This window comes from Ochlerotatus camptorhynchus, unplaced genomic scaffold, assembly GCF_037179485.1.
Source record: "Ochlerotatus camptorhynchus isolate MF236.1 unplaced genomic scaffold, CSIRO-AGI_Acam_v1.1 ptg000033l, whole genome shotgun sequence".
Lineage (NCBI taxonomy): Eukaryota > Metazoa > Arthropoda > Insecta > Diptera > Culicidae > Ochlerotatus > Ochlerotatus camptorhynchus.
This window is the reverse complement of record NW_027040524.1, coordinates 4,190,860-4,211,695: the sequence shown is the minus strand read 5'-3', so window position 1 is coordinate 4,211,695 and position 20,836 is coordinate 4,190,860. Positions and strand designations below refer to the sequence as shown.

The 20,836-nt window shown below is 37.3% G+C and overlaps 1 protein-coding gene across 4 annotated transcripts in view; it reads right to left on the bottom strand.

The window, feature by feature from the left end:
* Positions 1–20,836, bottom strand: part of fry (Protein furry) — a 227,533-nt gene that overhangs the window by 120,379 nt on the left and 86,318 nt on the right. For all 4 annotated transcript variants that reach the window (XM_065231242.1, XM_065231265.1, XM_065231249.1 and 1 more), the window contains 2 exons: positions 20,281–20,435; positions 333–493 (listed from right to left, as the gene is read on the bottom strand). In XM_065231242.1, the coding sequence (XP_065087314.1) occupies positions 333–493; positions 20,281–20,435 (316 nt within the window). The remainder of the gene's footprint in view (positions 1–332; positions 494–20,280; positions 20,436–20,836) is intronic.

Here is a 20,836-nt window from a genome sequence, read left to right as displayed (position 1 = left end):
AACATAAACCAAAATGCCATATGGCAATGCCCTAAAACCCCTCGGCCATGTTTCTAGAATAAAAAGGGTAAAGTAGAACAATAACAGCAAAACTGTGATTGATAGTGTGCTAACAAATTGAAATGATTTTTTAAATGTACAAATCATCCACCGACCATGTGTTTGCCTCCATAAATCAGCTTAATAACCATCTCCCATTAATCACCGCCGAACGATGATATTTTCGATCACTCGCATATTGTGAAATCTATTCATAACCTTTTTCAACACCCACAATACATTTATGTGGTAAACAGAGGGTCGCCCCCCCCCCCCTCGTTCGAAACACTTACCTCTATCGTTCTCGGACTGGAGCGGACCAACGTTGCCAAAGAATCGCTTATCCAATATCTGCAACAGCTGGAGTGCGGTCGAATGGACTTCCACACGCGGACATCCGGTCATCAGTAGCGTGACGTTGATAACGGATGTGTAGTGGTCACACGGGTACTCTCTATATGGGTGAAAGAAAACCAACAATATTAATTTTAAGTTAAAAGTTAAATAAATGTTAACGACAATTATTCGATGGATATACACTGAACTCAATAAATGTTGCCAATTGTTAAATGAATATGGTATGCATTCTGCTTCCGTTAGTGTTCATATAGCTGTATCATTAGAGATCAACGGCAAATTCATCAAAAATAAGTATTGATTTATTTGAGCGGAGAAGCGTTTGATTAATCCGGTCAACCCATTTGGGTGACATATGATAGGTAATAAAATACGACTTCAAATCTGATCATATCAATTGAGCTGTGGAGTCACATTTCATCTTTGATAGAATTTCAAAAAAGAGTTAATAGTACATACCTTGTATTCTTTTCATGACATGTGCCTTACTACTTACCACCTTTTGCTACTATCGAGCCTAAATTTTAAGGTTTTCAAATAATTGGCACGTAAGTACGAAATTTCCAAAATGTTTAAGTTCGGAATCTTGAAGTTGTTGGACTATTTAAAACGCAGGTATAGGGGAAATACCGACTTCTCCCTTGGGAAGTTCGCCATAGTTCAAAAAGTGTCTAGAACACGAGAAATCAATGTATAAGAAATAACTATTGAAAAACAAATGTTCTAGGGACCACCCTAAGATACTTTTTTTTGTATTGCTTCAGCAGAGATGTTTCAAATAACGGTAAGGACAACCAATGTCTTAATCATCATCAAGATTAATTGGTTGGTTGAAATAAATGAAAAAAAACTCGCCACCCAAACACATGTTCTTGCCTTCAAATATCGTTACATAAAGTGGCAATAGATAGATTCAACATTAGTTATTTACCCTTGCGCTATATTTACCTAAAACTTATGGTTTAAGCACAAACAATGTATGCCACTTTTAAGGCTTATAAACCACTGTGTACTGGCGGAACCGATCACTAATCGAACACAATGCCGGAATCCATACATGCAAAAGCAAAGTTTATTACAAAAAATACAATAAGCCAATTCTATAGAATCACGCAATAGTTAATTGCGAAAAATATTGCATTTGACAGGAGCAACGTGCCGAACGTGACTTACAAAGCCCATTTAGGGTATAGAAAGTATTATTCCTTTAATAAAAAAAAACTGTTTAAAAAATGGTCAGGCAAAGGAAAGTGATGTATCTCCATGTAAATTTCTGCGAGATATAGCGCACATAGAATTAACGCTAGATTTGGCATAAATTTACGCGATATTTCGTGTAAATTTAAGCGCAATATCGCATAAATTAGCAATATTGTATGCAAGTTTGTAAACGATTTCGCTGGTTATGCCTAGTATAGCTAAAAATTAAACGAAGGGAGATTTTACGCGATGGCTAAAATTCATTTTTTTTTCTGTGTATCATACTAAAAATTCATGTTTTTTTTTTTAGTTTTGATGGATCACATTATTCGAGCAGTATAAAATGAAGGGCATTATATTTGATATTTTTGCCTGAAAATCAGACCACTTTCTTCAAACGTGCGCCATTTTGTCAAAAATCAATATTTTTACAATCGCCAAGTACTTCACTAGTGTAAACATTCTAGTTTATGAAACTTTTATCGATTTTGTTCTAGGACTACCTCCGGCTGCAAATCGTTTCCGCCCGCAAACCGTTTCACACCGAGGATGCCATCACTTAGATGTGTGCAGCGCCACATCGCTGCACATTTCAAAAACCCAAAATTTGGGAAAATGATATTTAAAATATTTTCAAAAAAATGCTGAAAACCACATTCTTTTAAAGTGTTTCTGTTCGCCAAAAAAATCGCGAAATTGACCCTTTTCTCGGCTTCTTTACTGGCCAGATTTAAGTGGTCATTTTTATACGATAGATGAGGAGATGAAAGTATAGAGTTGATAGTTCCGTTAGAGTACGACAGTGTGAAAATTGTATATGGAGAGGAGAAAGCGAGCAAGGACAACTTTGAGGAAGGATGTTGTCCTTGCTCGCTTTCTACTCTATATATAAAATTTTTAAACTGCCATACTCTAACGGAACTATCAACTCTATACTTCTATCCCCTCCTCTATCGCATAAAAATGACCACTTTAGTCTGTTATTTGAAATTATCATCTTCAACTATGTAAATCGTTAACTTCACGCAGAAGTAATACAAACAAAATAGTTTAAGCCCTTAAGCTCGTTTAACACGGTCATGTCACTAGAAGAAAGGAAATCTATCAATCTGGGAAAACAAAAGAGGGATTCCATCCAGAATGAGCTGAAAAAACCTGAAATCGTGCTCGACCATCTTTGATTTGGATGATACTTTGCCCATATTTTCAGTATGATAGACCAAGTATTTTCCGCAGGAGAGGAGACCCTTTTGACTCAAGGATAATTTTTGAAAAGGGCCTATGTATTTTTGCACACATACTTTTAAAAAAAATGTAGGTCGAATACAGTTGGTTGCAGAAAAAAATTACTAAGAAGGAATTGTAGGAAACTAATAAGGCTTTATAAAAAAAAAATATACGCGGATTTTTTTTTTCATTTTTTTACATAAAATATCAAAAATAAACCTCAAAATTCAAATAACAAAAAAAAACATATTTTTGATTTTTTTTATATTTTTTATATAAAAATTTGAATAGAAAGCCGAAGTTTTGAAAACAACTCTAGGATCGACAAACTTTTAATAAAAAAGTTTTTCTAAGAGCAACTTTTGAGGCATTTTTGAAAATTTCATTATTTACGGCAAAATGTTCAGTTTGATGTTAGTATATGATTATAAAAATCATTTCAAAAGATAGTGTTCATATCGATAAACTTCCTAAATATAACCGTTTTCGAGATATTTCAAATTTACTTTCATCGAAATCATTTTTTTTTTTGTAGAAAATAAGCCATTTCCATAAGTTAATCGTGATTCTCCATCAGCATTGATAAGTTTAGCAAGATACACATATATTTACCTTCAATTTGTCTTTTGACGATTGAACGATCAGACAACCCGTTTAGAATTTACAGGGGAAATGAAAACACTATTATTTTAAATATATAAACCAACACAAGTTAAGTTGCACTTATTTTCATTATCAAGCGTAGTTTCATCCTATTTAAGTTGGTAATATTGATGTACCTATCCATCTTATTATTTTAGGTACATTATAATGTCTTCCATGGCATTCCAAAAGAGCTTCTCTGTTAGAGTAGCTTCAATACCAAAACAATATTTATACCTGTATATCTAAATGGTACCTACGTTTGTATATAAGCATGATCATCCTTTTGAAAACAGACATCACTAAAAAAATCTTTTTGAGTGAACAAGTATAATTTGAATATGAAATTCAAGAAGGTCGAGTGTTGCAAGCCGTTTCCTAATAAACGGTGTTCATCAAAGCTTCGTAAAATATCCGAAAATTTGATTGAAAAACATAAGTTCCTAGAGTGGAAATTTAATTTGGATACATCTCTATCAATCTGTGATACGTGTCGCTTGAATTTAAATAGAATCGAACCATGTGCTGAAAATCTGGAACTAGAAGTGCATGGACACTCATGGTCAGTCATGGACATCGCGGAGCCGCAGCCATCTACATCTCGACATGGCCTCGAAGAAATACCATCAACTACGTCAATAACAACAGCATCATCTCAGGATAGTGGAGAGCAACAATTTTCCAGGACGCATAATATTGAGCTATTCAACAAGGGCATAGCTGGTATCAACGTATCGCCAATATCGACAAAAAAATTCCAGAATGTTAACTATCCCCGGAGAAAGTATATGGACATTACCAATGGCATTAAGAAACGCATCTTCGGTTTTCAAGCGGTAATGGACGAGTTTGAAACAAATAAATACATTGTATTGCAAGCTCGATGCTTGGCAAACGGGAAAGGAGTATTGGCCACCACCAACAAAAGGTTAGGACACGGTTTGGATCCCGAAATTAAAAACGAGGTATTGCAGTTCTTCGAAAGCGACCAGATAAGCAGAGCCACGCCAGGACTAAACGATTACGTTTCAGTGAAGAAGGAAGGTAAGAAGATTCATATTCAAAAGCGACTTTTAGTTTGTACATTGCGAGAAGCTTTTATTACATTTCAAGAAGTTAGTAAAAATAGCATTGGATTTAGTTCATTTGCAGCACTAAAACCAAAGCATTGCAAATTACTTGGTAGTTCAGGTTCTCACAATATTTGTGTTTGTACCATCCATGAAAATATTAATTAAATGCTTCATTGTCTTCGAAAATATTCATTCGAAAAAGATTTCAACCATTATTTTGAAGAAATATTATGCAGCTCATCATCCAGAACTAAACATTGTTATCTCCGCGAATGCGAACGTTGTCCAGGTCTCTCAGATTTTGAAAGAAGTTTTTCAGAAAAATTCGAGGAACAGGGTATGTCTGAAATATGTTTTGAACAATAGGTTTCAACTGATTGATGTAGTTTAGAGAAACTTGTAAAACCAGTAGATGGATTTGTTCCTTATTTTTGCGAAAAGTTGGATAAACTGGTATCCTATGATTATATTAAAACTCAGCAGTCTAGTTTCTTGAGAAATACAAAAAATACTCTTAAAAATGGAGAAGTTGTCATAATTTGTGATTTTTCCGAAAATTATTCATTTGTTCTTCAAGATGCTGCCCCAAGTAGTTACTGGAATAATCAACAAGCTACTATTCATCCTTTTTGCATTTATTATTCAGAATCAGGTATAATTAAAAATTTAAGTTTGATCGTAATCTCTGAAGTTTTAAAACACGATACAATTGCGGTGCAAGTATTTATTTCAAAATTACTGACCTTTTTGCAAACAAAAATTCAAGTAAAAAAAGCGATGTTTATGTCTGATGGAGCTGCATCCCAATATAAAAATTGCAAAAATTTTGCAAGTCTTTGTAAATTTAAAACGAAGTATAATTTTGATGTTGAATGGCACTTTTTTGCAACTTCGCATGGCAAGGGACCATTTGACGCGATTGGTGGCACATTGAAACGAATGGCAAGGAACGCAAGTGTGGCTGTAGAACACGAACATCCAATCACATGTGCAGCAGAGTTATATGCATGGGCTAACCAGAAGAGTAATGATTATTTAACAAAAATGTCATTTTATTTTGCGTCACAAAAGGAATACGAACAGGGGGCTGCAGAATGGAAAAGCATTTTTGAAAAGGCCAAAACGATCCCAGGTACAAGAAAATATCACTGTATTGTTCCGATTTCCGAAAATAAATTATCAGCGAAACTATTTTCGAATGACGAATAACGCACCATTCATAACATATAAAACATGCCAATCAAAAGTTCATCAAATAAAAATATATCCAACGAAAAGTTTTTATTAAAAAAAAATAAAAAAAAATCAAAAATACGTTTTTTTTGTTATTTGAATTTTTTTTTGTAAGAAAACGAAACAAAAAAATTCCGTGTATATTTTTTTTATAAAGCCTTATTAGTTTCCTACAACTCCTTCTTAGTAATTTTTTTTCTACAACCAACTGTTTTCGAACTACATTTTTTTTTAAAGTATGTGTGCAAAAACACATAGGCCCTTTTCAAAAATTACCCTTGAGTCAAAAGGGTCTCCTCTCCTGCGGAAAATACTTGGTCTATCATAATGAAAATATGTGCCATGTATCATCCAGATCGAAGATAGTCAAGTTTGGTGACTGACCGATTTGGCGTGGAATTGGTCAAAACGTAAAAGAAAACGCAATGGGAGTAGATTTGCTCAGTAGCCGCAATAACAGAACGTTAACGGAACTAAGTCATTTAGAAACCAAACACTCCCAACCAATTCCCCTATTATCCAGTAATGTACACATGGCTATCATGTGTAAAATTTCATTAAAAGTTTACACATTATCCATTTTATAGATGCCCTGGGTTTCCTAGATTTTATGACACAGTTTACTCATCGAAGGATATAAGGAGCGGGACCATTCAATTAGAATCGGTTCCTTATGATGAAGGCAAGAATGACAACCGGATACTTCATCATTTCTCAATAGACAAGCTCTAAACAAAGGACACGGGATATACTACAATAGATCAAATTACTGGCAGCAGTGGATTTATGTGCCAGACAGAGGTAAAAAAACAAGCTTTGAAAAATTAAACTAATTACCGATGAAAACGGATATTCAACTTCCTTTCGTTTTGGCCCTTATTGAATTTTCTATCCAAGTTACGATCCATTACGAAATATTGTGGATATACAGTGGTGCACAGCAAAAAATTAATTTTGATATCACATCAAAGTGGATGTAATTCGATCGTGTCAAAATTATGGTGTTATATTACTTGCCAAAAAGGACAACATTATCATTAATACAGTGCATGAACTGACATTACACTGCTTTTACTGCATTTGTTTATGTTTGTGGCCATAAATTTCGCATTATAAATGTGCTAATTAGTTTGCCATTTTCAACCAGCCCGTCAATTTCTGGTATGCGCTTCCAATAATTTGTACTTACGTACACGCAAAACTTAACAAATTTGTAGTTCTGTGTCAAAATTTCAGCTCAATTGATCATAACAAAACATAGTTACAATATCCCAAAGTTAGCTACTTTGTATAAAAATCGATCTATTGTGCTAATTTAAAGGCCACCACTGTACAATAAAATCATGCATTTTTCTCGGAGAAGTATTGCCGTTATACGCATAACTGTCTCACGTTCCAGGTTTGCATAGAACATGGGACATTTATGCATGTAACGGCAGTATAAGTATTCCAAATTAAGGATTTTCTGAGAGGCGGGCACGGGATGCTCATGATAGTACATGTGGGGCCAAACGACTCAATATCCTTCAATAGTTTTCATCTTCGTCTTGCTTAAATTGACAAGACACGAGGCCGAGATAGAACCACACCTTCCTAGAAAATTGAATAAGGACGTAGGGATAATCGGGGTAAGACAGACACCATAAAGATTTTTTTTTAACGGAAATAAATACAGTATTTGGTAATAACATCAGTATTTTATTAGTCAAACTCATGCCCAAAGAAAATACATACATATACCAATGTATTTTAAATTTAACAATTGAAACTTCAAATCAACAATGGTTGAATTTAAAACTGTGTGGGTAAGACGGACAGGTGCAGGGGCTAAGACGGACAACCTTAAAAACTTAATGTTTCTACATTATAAAAACAATCAAAAAGATTGTATGATTATCGTAAGCCATTATGACTCAAGACCACATTGACCAAGTCCGGATATGTCCTAGATACTCCAGGGGAAGTGCACAACTACTAGTCGAAACTAATCATACGACACATTAAGTCACATTAGAATTCAAGAATAAGATCATTAGCAGTGACGGTGGATCTTTTAGGGCATAAATTTATCTATAACATCAATTAAATTCGGACATTGAAATTTGTTTCGTATGAATTATTGATGGTAAACTTTTTGCAAAAACGCCTTTATTTACAAACGTAAGATCAAAAATTTCACTTATTTTGACAAACAATGTAGAAATGAACCAGAAACAGGATAGTAAACAATGTTGAAAGCATTTTACTGTGTTGGTGCTTTACAGCCTTATGAATTGCACACCGAAATTCACATCACTACGCCGCTAGAGGAATTACTTTTTGTTATTGTTTATATTTTTACATTTGACAGCTCCAAGTACGATTCTCCGGAATGCATTAAATATCGACAAAAAAGTCTAATTATTCCATAGTCAAGCAATTAATCATCCATCTTATCCCCACTGTCTCTTATCCCAAATACTCCTTTTAACCCCCAAGGGATAATAGATTATCAGTATCGATTATTTTATTTCGGCTCAAGTCAGGCCCTTATTGACGAATGAGTCTAATGATTGAACATATGAACCAACAGTTACGCAGTTTACCCCGTTGTTAATAAGGATTACGACCTATAAATATGCAAAATTCGTTCTGCAAATAGGCTCATCTCAAAAAAGAGATAGCCAATAAAGTTTTCGGATATGGGAGTGACTTTGGACGCATAAATCTACCGCTTTATTTGAAAAAGAACAGCAGCTTATTCCTTTAGACTTGAACTACATCACAACACAAGATAGGATGAATCCGAAAATTTATTATTTCCGCTTTCCAAATTCAAATGCGGTAGAGCCCGGCGCCGATGGTGATGATTATATGGAAAAAAAAACAGCAGCGATGAAAAGAAGGAAAAATATTGATAATGAAAGCTTAGCTTTCAGTGTCAGTGTAACTACGGATAAATATTAATTAAAATTTATAAAGACACTCGATAATAATACTAAGCGAATACTGCTTAGTCTAATGCTTTTGCTTATATAATTTTTAAAAATCAGACATGAAATATGAAATGAAACAAAACGAACTACACTTGATTGACGACAAGCAGATGCCATCACGATAATCTCATCATCAACCTCCACATCTCCCGGTAGTATAACCTCAGTTTTTGCAACAGCATCATCGTCCTCATCACCACCAGCATGAAATCAATTCAATGATGGCGGATGCTTTAAGCTCCCTTCAGCAAGCACCAGCATCAGTGTCGCAAGGTTTCGGTGAGCTACATTACAGCGACCAAGCAAACAGAATGGAACTGGAATCACTGAACCAATCGTTTGGAGCTCAGTTTTCACTCGAGGTAACACCCAGCAGCGTAACCCGAGTAGTAGAAAATAACTATTAAATACCTAATTTTGATCTGATACCAAAATTTGGTATTGACCAGCATGACATAAGAGGTAAAATTTCAAAGAATAATACCAACAAATTACATGTTAAATACTTTGTAAATACCAAAAAATTATATTTGGATACCTAAAGAATACCTGTATGGTATTGTTTTGGTATTGCATTATCATAATTTGGTATTGGAATGGTACTATGGGAACATTTTTTTGGTATTATTTTTTGGTATTTTACCTCTTATTTCATGCTCATCCATACCAATTTGACATATCGAGATATTCGTTCCTGCTCGGGAGAAATTGTGTAAAACGCGCCAGTATTTTACATGGACTTTTCAAACAAAATTTAATGGTTTTTCATCCTGAACTGCTAGATGGACTGCTGATCTATCATTTAATGCAATATTCATATAAATTGCTGCTTTAAAAGAAATTGAAAAAATGTCGATGGTATTATTACCCCGCTAACGCGTATTACACCCAGTTCCCGTACAACAAGCAAGGCAACACTTCTACGGTGGTCAACGACAGCTACAGCATCTACAACACCAACACTTCATGCAGCAAATGAAAATGTTGGAACAATTCATCCTACATCGCTTACATTAATCGCAAGCCACAACAACAACAACAACCGAAACATCAGCAACAGTCGGGAAACCATCAAGCTACGATGAAGAAAACGAAATCTAGTCACCTACTCAGCAACAGGAGCGTGCACAACTAGAGGTGATTAATTCAACAGAAAAATATCGCTTCCGGACGGAAATTTCTGTAAACAAAGTCAGTGCCAACCTTGTGCGTTGTATCAGTGTCGTCCACCCATCATCAACAAACGAAACGGGTAAGGATTTGTGGTCGGTGCTGCTAATTGTTGACATTTTTTCATAACTTTAAACTGATGTGAAATTTTTCAGCGGGTGCATACCTGCAAGTGTACACGTACACTTTTGAACGACCGCTTGTAAAAGCACAGAAGACGAAACATTCCCGCTTTGCCAGCAGTCGCAGAACTACTGCAAGCTTATGTATGACAAAAAAATGTCACTGGACTGATTAATTTATAATTCACTCAATTTTGCCAAATTTCAATATCTATGCAGTTAATATTCATTCTTATCTTATGATTCCATACTAAACACTTCAAATAGATGCTTTGATTAGTCAGAAAACAGCAAAGTTCAAATCAATACAACACTGTGTTACCCGCTGGGCTCGGTGTCTGTTGTGTGCGATAATGTTGCGTAGCCGGCAAAAAAAAAGTGTAAAAATGTCGCGACATTTTTGCTCTGCTACAATTTAGATTATTTTGGATTGTGGTAGAAGCCGATAAAAAATGTTAAATTTTCAAATGTGTAGTGACTGCAAGTCATCACCTCTTTCATCCTGCAACCTTATCACTGCCTCTAGTGATAAGGTTGCAGGATGAAAGCGGTGATGACAAAGTGCTACAGACAAGAAAGAAAAAATAGCAAAAAAAAAGCATGAAGTGAATTGAAACCTTTTTATTAGTCCGTCGGCTCCGTAGAGCTATCAAGGACATTGAGCCTTGCAAATAAAAGTATTGAAAAAGAATCAATTTTTGATTGCAACGTTTGAATTTTCTGTTGCAACTTTTAGATTTTGGTACGCTATTTTTCATAGTAAGTATTACCAGTTTTTTAAAAGTTCCAATCGAAAACAAATGTTTCATCATAAATTGTAAATTATCTATTACTACTTTTCAAACATTGAAGAAATTTTTCAATTTATTCCTTGATTTTTAACGTACAGGCTTTTTGACACGATGATATTGAATTTATTTTAATCGATAAATAGACACCAACGCAGCAATGTACGTGGGCCCATAAAAGACGATGGATGGATTGCGAAAGGTCGTAAAGTTTGCTTCCACTCCCTTGCAGGTAGCACATCAATATGTACACTGATCAATTTCAGTATGAACGAAAGCGAACGATGAAATACCGAGCCAAAAGGATATACGTGCTTCTGTTATCATAAATTCCATCGATATGTGAAACAATACAACAAAAATGCAACGAGAATAAACCCATTAAAATATATCACAGCGATATTAGATCTTAATCACTCTTTCAGCATCCATAGCAAAATGCTTTGCGTTTTGCAATTGTAAGGCGACCTGGCAGGAGAACCAGGATATGGCCACTTCAACCTGAAATAAAATTTACATGATAAACAAGCCTTAATCTAGAATGATTCTAAACTAGTTAGAAAAAATGTATCTTTCCAGGACAGTTTGCATTGTATGGCCGCCTTTATGGTCAATCCGGTTAATTCGGAGAACCAGGATATGGCCAAAATATCCCAAAATAATAATTACATGGTAAATCGCATTTTTTACGGTGGCACTTCAGGATTCTCTGTTGGGCCAGTAGAGGTTCCCTGCGTAAAAACAGGGTTCGCTCAAATAACTGAATCAGTTTTGATTTCAGCATTTTAAAGTACTTAAAAATAGGTAGTTTCCACCCAAAACTGACCCAAAAATGGGTAAACCAAGTTGTGACTTGCAAGAAAATATTTGTCAAGACGTACAAGACAACATTTGTCAAGAAAATTTCCACAGCTGGCACGCTCGCTTTAGTTCCAGCACTTTTTGAGTCCTGACGATGCGTCTAAGCTCTGATATTGAACGGATTTTCCAACCATGATTCCTTTGTACCTCTATAATGAGGCGAAAAATAAATGTTTCATTCTTTCAGTTTCTAAAAGATAACACCTGATTTTATGACATGCTCCTTTTTCACGTCAATGGCTGCTTGAAATCGCAAACGAATGAAATTTCCAATCCTAATAGCAATACAAGCTTACGTTTATACACACTTTAAAACAAAAATACTTGGACACATACCCATTTTACCCATTGAGAATTGTTTTTTTTTTAATCGGTGACAGTTATTCTGAATCACCCTGTAAATAACCACACGCTCATGCAGAGAAAAATACATTCTCGATGTTTTTTTTTTATTAAAGTGGTTTGGGACACAAGTTCTACACTCCTTTTGATTTTGCAGAGGCAATTGTTTTCCAACTAATAAAGCAAATAAATTTAGGTTAGCGACTGAAAGTCAATTTTTTAATGTGTTATATGCGACAGTTAGAAGGTACTGAGAGGTTAGCACATATCATCGGCAAGAGACGTGCGTGTGAGAAAATTTGCGAAAAAATCTAAGGGCACCGGTGGGATTCGAACCCACAATTCCCATTCAGTACACGGGTGCATTGCCAATTATACAACGGTGGACCTATGGTCTACGGATGTATTTGGCTAATGACATATGAGTTTCGAATCCGTTTCCCTCCCTTAGTCTTTTTGCGCAAGCGTTCTCAATACACAACAATCGTCTATTACCGACGATATGTGCTTGTACCGCAACCACTCAGTATCGGTCGATGTGAACAAACACAACTCGTCTCTGTTCTACATCACACATGTTGGATACGGGATGTCCAATGCAGTATGAATAGAGCAATGAGCTGCTGGCCTCACCTCCGACCACCGGGCCATAGTGATGATTTATCATCAAATTAATTTTCGATTTAGGTTAGCGACTGAAAGCAAATTTTTTATGTGTTATATGCGACAGTTAGAAGATACTGAGAGGTTAGCACATATCATCGGCAAGAGACGTGCGTGTGAGAAAATTTGCGAAAAAATCTAAGGGCACCGCAGCAAATAAAGTTTACAAACGAACTAGACAGAAAAGACAGTTTCCAGTAGACTAGGCATATGACATGCAATTATCCTTGAGGAATCAAATCTCCCGTAGCTGAGTTTTCAACTTCAAATCAAACTGAACAAAAGATCAATAGAAACAACACCAATTCAATGATAACTGATTCTACTTATTCAAAGCTTTGAGCTGGAAAAAATTGATATGGTTTGGTTGAAGATTCAAAAAGCTGTTAAGAATTCTCTTGCTGGCTAACAACAAATCTTAAGAGGCAACCATCACTCGATTTGCTTTTGCTTCTTCTTCTTGTATTCTTAAATCATCATTTTCTAAAGGTATTGGTAAAATTCGTTGGTAGCCTGCGTCGCCGTGCCAAAACAGTCAATGCATCATAAATATCAACTGGTATGGTGAGCAAAATCTACCATCTCTTTTATTCTTTTACTTTTCAATCAGCAAATGTGACGTCACACACACACGTGTATAAGAATGTCGTAGACAAAACATTCACACTGCCAGACTACGCTGTATGACATTTTGTTTACACCCTTGAGCGGGAAAGTTAATAGCAGGCTACATGCAATGCGGCCATCTCCCATGTTTGTGTTTAATTCTATATTTTTTTACCTTTGTAATTGGAACGTATAAATTCCAAAAAAGGACCTTTTAGTTTTATTCATTCAGTTTTTGTATATGTATTCACCATTAAAAACATCCACTCATTTGGTTTAAACTTATATTCACTGCTAGAGGTAATACATCTGGCAACGCTTGTTCAATGATTCTTTTACGTTCGCAAGCAGTGGAGTCGAAGTGATTTTCTTGGTGTTTTATTTTGTTCATCAAGAGATTTGACCTCCAGTTTTTATTAATGTTGTGTATTCGATTACGTGAAATTGTGGAATGCTACGCAGAAGACAAGTAAGTAAATGCAGTGATGGTGTTTTACCCAGAAAATATATGATGTAAAACCATGAAATACTTGCTTTAAATTTTTGGCTGGATTGTGTGTGAATGTTTGTGTATACTAATGATGATGATTGAAGAATATTTCAAAAACAAGAATAATCCGAATTGAGTGACGGTGTCTTGAGCCTTAAAGATTAATAAACTGCCCTGAAAAATATATACGTTCCACTATCTGACGCAAATATCACCTCCCAAGTAACAATTTTGGTTTTATTAGAGTTCTGTAGACCATGATTTAGATTTATAGCATGCTTTAAAACCTCGATAAAACTTGAAATGTTACTTGGGCTACCTTCCGTCTAAGCGAAAGTGTATGTAAATTGAACCGACAAAAAAAACTTTTCTAGATTCCGAGAAATTAAGGGAGAGGGAGGGGGAAGGGGCTTCAAGTGACCAATAAAATACTTATTTGCTATGGGACAACCCACTTTACACTAGTTCAACATCGTCGTCTCTAAAGCCTTTTGACACTTTCCTTAATATAGCACTAACTTATTTCACGTACGTGTGACTATATTGCATTAAGAGTCACTCGACAATGTTGCTTCGAAACACACGACAAGTTTTTACCTGTCCAGTAGAATGAACCTACTGGTTATTCCGACTGTTACGAAAAACCGGGAATAATGGCATACAAGAAAGAAAAAAAACAGGGAAACGTGTCTAGATATTTTATTTAAAGACGGTAAATTTCCCACTGTTGAGGTTACAACAGCTGCTTACAACAACTATGGGATTAGGTAATAATGAAAATGATGATGAGCACGTGATCCTGAGTAAGCTTTCCTTCTACACCTTTTTTTTTTTTTTTTTTCGAAGACGGGCATTTGCACATTCTCCAATTACCCCATGTCTATAGCGAGTCTCTTTCACACCACGTTACCTCAATGCTTGGTAGTCATAAATTAAAGAGAGATATTCGACCTACGCTATCAGTCTTTTTATATTTAGTTTTAGCAGATGTATGCCATAAATTTACAGAACAGGATTTTTTCTCTGATTTTTTTTTCCGTGCTGAGCACCAATGCTGCCGACGCCAGGAATGCAGCTCCCACCCCTGAATCCTACCTATCGACCCATCAACTCATGAACCGGGGACCAACGGCTTAATTTCTGAGGCATAACATACCGTGATCAGAGATGTTATGTCTCAGAACATCCCGGGGCGCAGAAAAGGATTAATGATGCTATTCTAAGATATTGCAGACCTGCATGCTTCATAACACTCCTTAAAAGAAATCAGCTGCAAACAATGTTAACCCTCTACTGCCCAAGGCCGCCTTTTGGCTGGGACAAAAAAAACATCAATTTTTCAACAAATGTTGTACAAATGGTTGGAACGATACGCTATTAATCAACCAATGACATTAACATTAACTCTAAACTTCTAAAAAAATCCATCGTAGTAACATTAAGACTGAACAGATTTTTCAAAAATTTGGGTCATGGGTTTCAGTTTCAGTTGGCCAAGTTTGGTTTAAATTAATTCTTAGTAAAATTGAAAAAAAAGATTTTTTTTTTTTTTTCAAAACTTAAAGAGCGGTGCTCATCCCTTTTTTCCAATGACTGTATCTCTTTGATCGATGGTCATATTTTAAGTTGAATATTGTGTGATTCACAATCATTTGTATTTAATGCAAAAAATCATGCTGAGGTTGTTGCGTCACAGAGATCCAAGCACCACGTGCGACCCGCAAGCCATACATTGTTCATCACTGATCTACCGTATACGTGATAATGTCTGCACCATCGTACAAATAAGGTTCCCGTTTCACCTGTGCATACAATGTCTTGGTTTTCTTTGCATGCACGTAACCTATAGCTCAAACCGTAGTAGGCTGTGTATAAAAGAAAATGATTTACTTAGTTTGACAGTTGCACCATGACGAAGTGGCAGCGTATTCGTGATTTGTCCCACGCGCAAATGTCGCAAAAAGACATTTCAATCGCCGTGGGAGTGTCCCGGTGGACCGACAAAAGGGTTTTAGACCGAGAAAAGAGAGGACAACTATCCACGAAGGTGGCCGCAGGTCGTCCGAGATCAGCTCGGGTTCCGAGGGTTATCGCATAAGGAAGATTCGGGTGAATCCAGTGCGTTCAATAAGGAAAATGGCAAAGGAACACGGGATCAGTGACTTTTCGGCACGGAAGATCGTAAAGGAAGATTACGGGGCGAAGTCTAGGGCACGGAAAAAAATCACATGATTACCAACCGCATCCGGGAGCTACGAGTCGAACGATGCACGAAAAACTGAACTTCCTTAAACGAAAAAAAAATCCGGTTATCCTGTTCACCGACGAGAGCATGTTTACCATCGATCCCGTATCAAATTCTAGAACCAACCGGTATATTAGTTCTCTTCCGGTAAAATACGTGGCCGACGAGCACAAGAACGTGTATCTGACCAAGCATCCTGCTAGCGTTATGGTGTTTGGCAAAAAAAATGGACCCGGTGTTCATTCCAGAAGGCGACAAGGTCAACACGGAGGTCTACATCGGGATTTTAGGTAAGTATGTTCTTTCGTGGATCAAAGAACAGTACGGTCCGAAGCCAAATGTTGTATTTCAACAAGATGGGGCTCCGTGCCACACCTCGAACCGCACTCAGAAATGGTTGCAGGAACATCTTCCGTTCTGGGCGAAGGATATGTGGCCGCCATCAAGCCCCGATCTTTATCTACTGGATTACTCAATATGGCGCGTCATGAAGGCCAAGGCCTGTTCTAAACGCCACCCGAGTACAGCAAGCCTCAGACAAACATGACTCGTACCTGGAGAGAAATGGATACAGACTACATTATTAGAACCTGCCGTGCATTCCGGAAGCGTGTGGAGGCCGTAATTGCAGCAAGTGGAAACTCGATCGATGATTAACATAGTTTAAGACTCTGAGAAACATCCTCCCTTTGAATAAATAAAAAAAACCCGAAAACGAAATTTTTGAGAATTTTTTTAATTTTGACATTGCTTAATGATGCAAACATTACACGCATACGGCAGAACAAAAAAGGACACCTTATAAAATAACAGTATTTATATTTTTGTTACTGCTACTGTTACTTTTTGCTGGTGCTGTCTGGTGGGAAAACATTAATTAGGATTGTGAATGTATTGTAACAGATGGTATTCCCACATCTACCGAATGGAATTCGTACACGACGTCTAAAGCTTGAGCCAATATCTGGACGCACTGTTTATTTTACTGCAGTGCTCCTAGCGGTCGGATCTGGAATGTTTTGACAGCAGTTTGAAGTGTTTCCTCTTTCAGTGCTGAAAAGATCGTCACGATTTATTTTGTTCAAAAGAAGTTATACTTGATGGAGGCCGCGAACCGAAAATTAATTTTGGACACCCACTTGGAAAATCCGACGTGGCCAGGTTCAAAAAACGCGAAGTTGTTGAAATTGGCTAAATCTACCGTGTGCAGTGTTCTCAAACGTTTCCGTGGGCGGCATACTAACGATCGGCAGGATCATAGCAAGCGTCGTAGTGGAACTAAGGATAAGAAGCTGCATTTGAAGGTGTTGAGAACGGTTAGGGCAAACCCAGGGCTGTCGGATTATGATATCGCCAAGAAATTCAATGCCAGCCAAAGCACCATAAGAAGGATTTGTCAGCGAGAAGGATTTCGATCTTTTCGGGCCAGTAAGCAACCAAACACTGAGGCAGAATCTAGTGGCCAAAGACATGCGCGGAAGTTGTACAATGTGGTTCTTACAAAGTATCCTCATGGACGACGAAACTTACGTGAAGATGGATTATGGGCAGCTTCCCGGACAAAAGTTCTAAAAAGCCACTGGTCGAAGTGATGTTCCCAGCAAGTTCAATTCCGCCCAATTGAGAAATATTGGGCAATTGTCAAACAGAAGTTGAAGAAGAGTGAAAAGGTGACTCGGTGGAACAAAACGGCCGCTCAGGTTAGCCAACAGAGTGTCTAAAATATGATGAGTGGTATTCGAAGAAAAGTTTGAGATTTCATCAAAACCCAATCGGAATATTTTTCTTCTCGCTATTTTTACTCTACTTCATTTTGAGTACTCAACATTTTTATTTGGTTCCGAGACACCTCCGTTTTTTTTATGACTTAAGCTTTATCCGTCCATCGCTTCGGAGGGCTTTGACTAGTTCCTCTGCAAGGTATCGAACCGCTGAGTCGCATATGAATAGAATTTTCTGGATAATTTTCGATGGACCGTGGATCAGTATGGGGACAGTCCAGGAGGTCTAAAGGGTGATACGGTCAAAATTTGGTCAAGGGAAAACGCGTGTAAATCGGTGAAATCGTTTATTTAAAAAATCAAATTAAATTTCTTTTTCAAGTTCAATTAGTATAAAATTCAGGAAAAATATTCAGTTAGGCTTCCGCTTTTCCAAATCCGAATTGCCGGGCCTTACGCTTGACCCCTGCCATCAGATTTTATACAGCCACCTTGTCCACCTTCTTCGCCGCAGAAAGCCAGTTTGCCTTGAACTGCTGCTCGCCCTTAGCAGTTTCTTTGGTCTTCTTTAGGTTCCGCTTGACAATAGCCCAGTATTTCTCAATTGGGCGGAGCTCTGGCGTGTTGGGAGGGTTCTTGTCCTTGGGAACCACCTGCACGTTGTTGGCCTTGGCCTTTTTTCCGTAATGGCAAGATGCCAAATCCGGCCAAAACAGTACGGAACAACCATGTTTCTTCAGGAAAGGCAGCAGACGTTTATTCAAACACTCTTTCACGTAAATTTCTTGGTTGACAGTCCCGGAAGCTATGAAAATGCTGCTTTTCAAGCCACAGGTACAGATGGCTTGCCAAACCAGATATTTCTTTGCGAACTTTGACAGTTTCATGTGCTTGTAAACATCTGCTACCTTTCCCCTTCCTTTTGCCGTATAAAACTCCTGTCCCGGAAGCTGCTTGTAGTCGGCTTTGACGTAGGTTTCGTCGTCCATTACCACGCAGTCAAACTTCGTCAGCATCGTCGTGTACAGCCTCCGGGATCGCGCTTTAGCCGTCGTATTTTGTTTATCATCGCGATTTGGAGTCACTACCTTCTTGTAAGTCGATAGTCCGGCTCGTTTTTTGGCTCGATGCACGGTTGTAGACGATACACCCAGCTTATTTGCGGCATCTCGGAGAGAGAGGTTAGGGTTTCGCTTGAAACTACCGGCAACTCTCTTTGTCGTCTCAGCGGCTTCCGGTTTTCGATTTCCCCCCGATCCAGACTTCCTGGCTGTCGACAAACGTTTCCCAAACACTTTAATTACATTTGTAACGGTTGATTTGGCAACTTTTAGCGATTTTGTCAACTTTGCGTGCGAGTAGCTCGGATTTTCGCGATGCGCGAGCAAAATTTTGATACGCTGCTCTTCTTGCTTGGACGGCATTTTGACAACTGAAGAGTGAATTCCAAAATCAAAATAGGAGCAACATTCTACACACACACACCTTCAAAATGAGGGGTGTTCAGGTTTTTTAAATGCAAAATTGAAAGAAATACGTCAAGTTGATATTGACCAAATTTTGACCCTATCACCCTTTATTATCACCGTCACTTCACGTTACTGGGTCGATAAGTGACACTTTAGTCACTCTTTTATCAATTGATGACAACAGTTGCGTGACTGTCACAGTGACAACAAAGTTCGTTGGTTTTAGTTTTCGTTCTGATACCTTTTTAACCTCCAGGTTTCCATTGTACATCAACGGATGATGTAAAAAAATGCAACGTTTAATTCCACCAGGGCTCTACATTTTCGAAGCTCTAAAGTGCACTCGACTTTTGTTTTCTTTCATGGGACGTGTTTAACGCATCATTTCTATAACGTCTAGCTATCTTGATGACGTTTTTCTTGTTGTTTGCCTGAAAATATTAATCTCTACACTGGTAGGAATTTTGTCGGAATCAAAAATCATCTACCTACGCACAATATTAATCCGTCGCTAAATAAAAGCATGGTTACAACTTACTGCTCACTTCAAATCTAACAAATATACGTAGTTATTATGTTACTTATAGAATGGTAGAGATCTATTTTTCTATAGGGGGTATATACTGCCGCTCTTCGCATATCGGTCCCATAGCAGTTTTTGTCAAAACTGAGTTTTACAATGCAAATGGTAGCTGATCACCCATATTTTCTTAATACTGGATGAACTCAATAACTTTGTTCTGAAAAAGTTTGGAAAGACAGCCAAATTGGTTGTCTCATCACATAAGAAGCAATGGTACGAATCAAGCTTAAAATGCGATTTTCTCGGCTTGCTGATTTTTGCCATGGGACCGACATGCGAAGAACGGCAGTATAATACTTATTTATCCTATTAAATTTCAACACAAGCGGGAATGAAAATTGTTTCAATTTATCCTCCCAGCATGCTTCGTTTCGAACATGGAACCAATTCTTCATTGAAAGCAGCGTCCATCGAACTCTTGCTAGCAACAACCAGCGTGAACGAAGAAAAATGGAAAGAGAATAAAATACTTACCGGGCACTGAAGATGATAGCTAGCGTTAGAAAGCAAGCATCGGCTTCCCGAGGACAAGCCGTGTAGCATCGATCGATAACCCACTCCAGCAGCTGGCCAATGTCTGGATTGGATTCGAGCAACAGCACTACCGTTTCTTTCGCCAAGTCATAGATCTGAAATAGAGCAAAGAAGTGCATTTTTTTTTTCAAATGTATTTGAGAAGGACGGCTTGAAGAATACTTTAAGTGGTAAAGATGTAAAGGAAATTGTGTTGAAATGTATCAATATAACAATCACTGCACACGAGATGAAAATGTCCATGACAGATGCTGACCCTGTGCTGAGAATCTCCTCAAATAAAACTGCCCATATGACATAGTAGTACTATGATAGTACCGACCGGTCATGTTTTTTTCTGTCGTGAATAGAAGCACAGTATAATCCAAACACAATCATACCAGATCATACCTAATTTTAAAACCGTTATACTCCGCACGTGTATCATACATATCATTCATGAGAAATAGAACCATCACTTGACGATGACCTCACGTCGAGAAAATATGAGGAATAT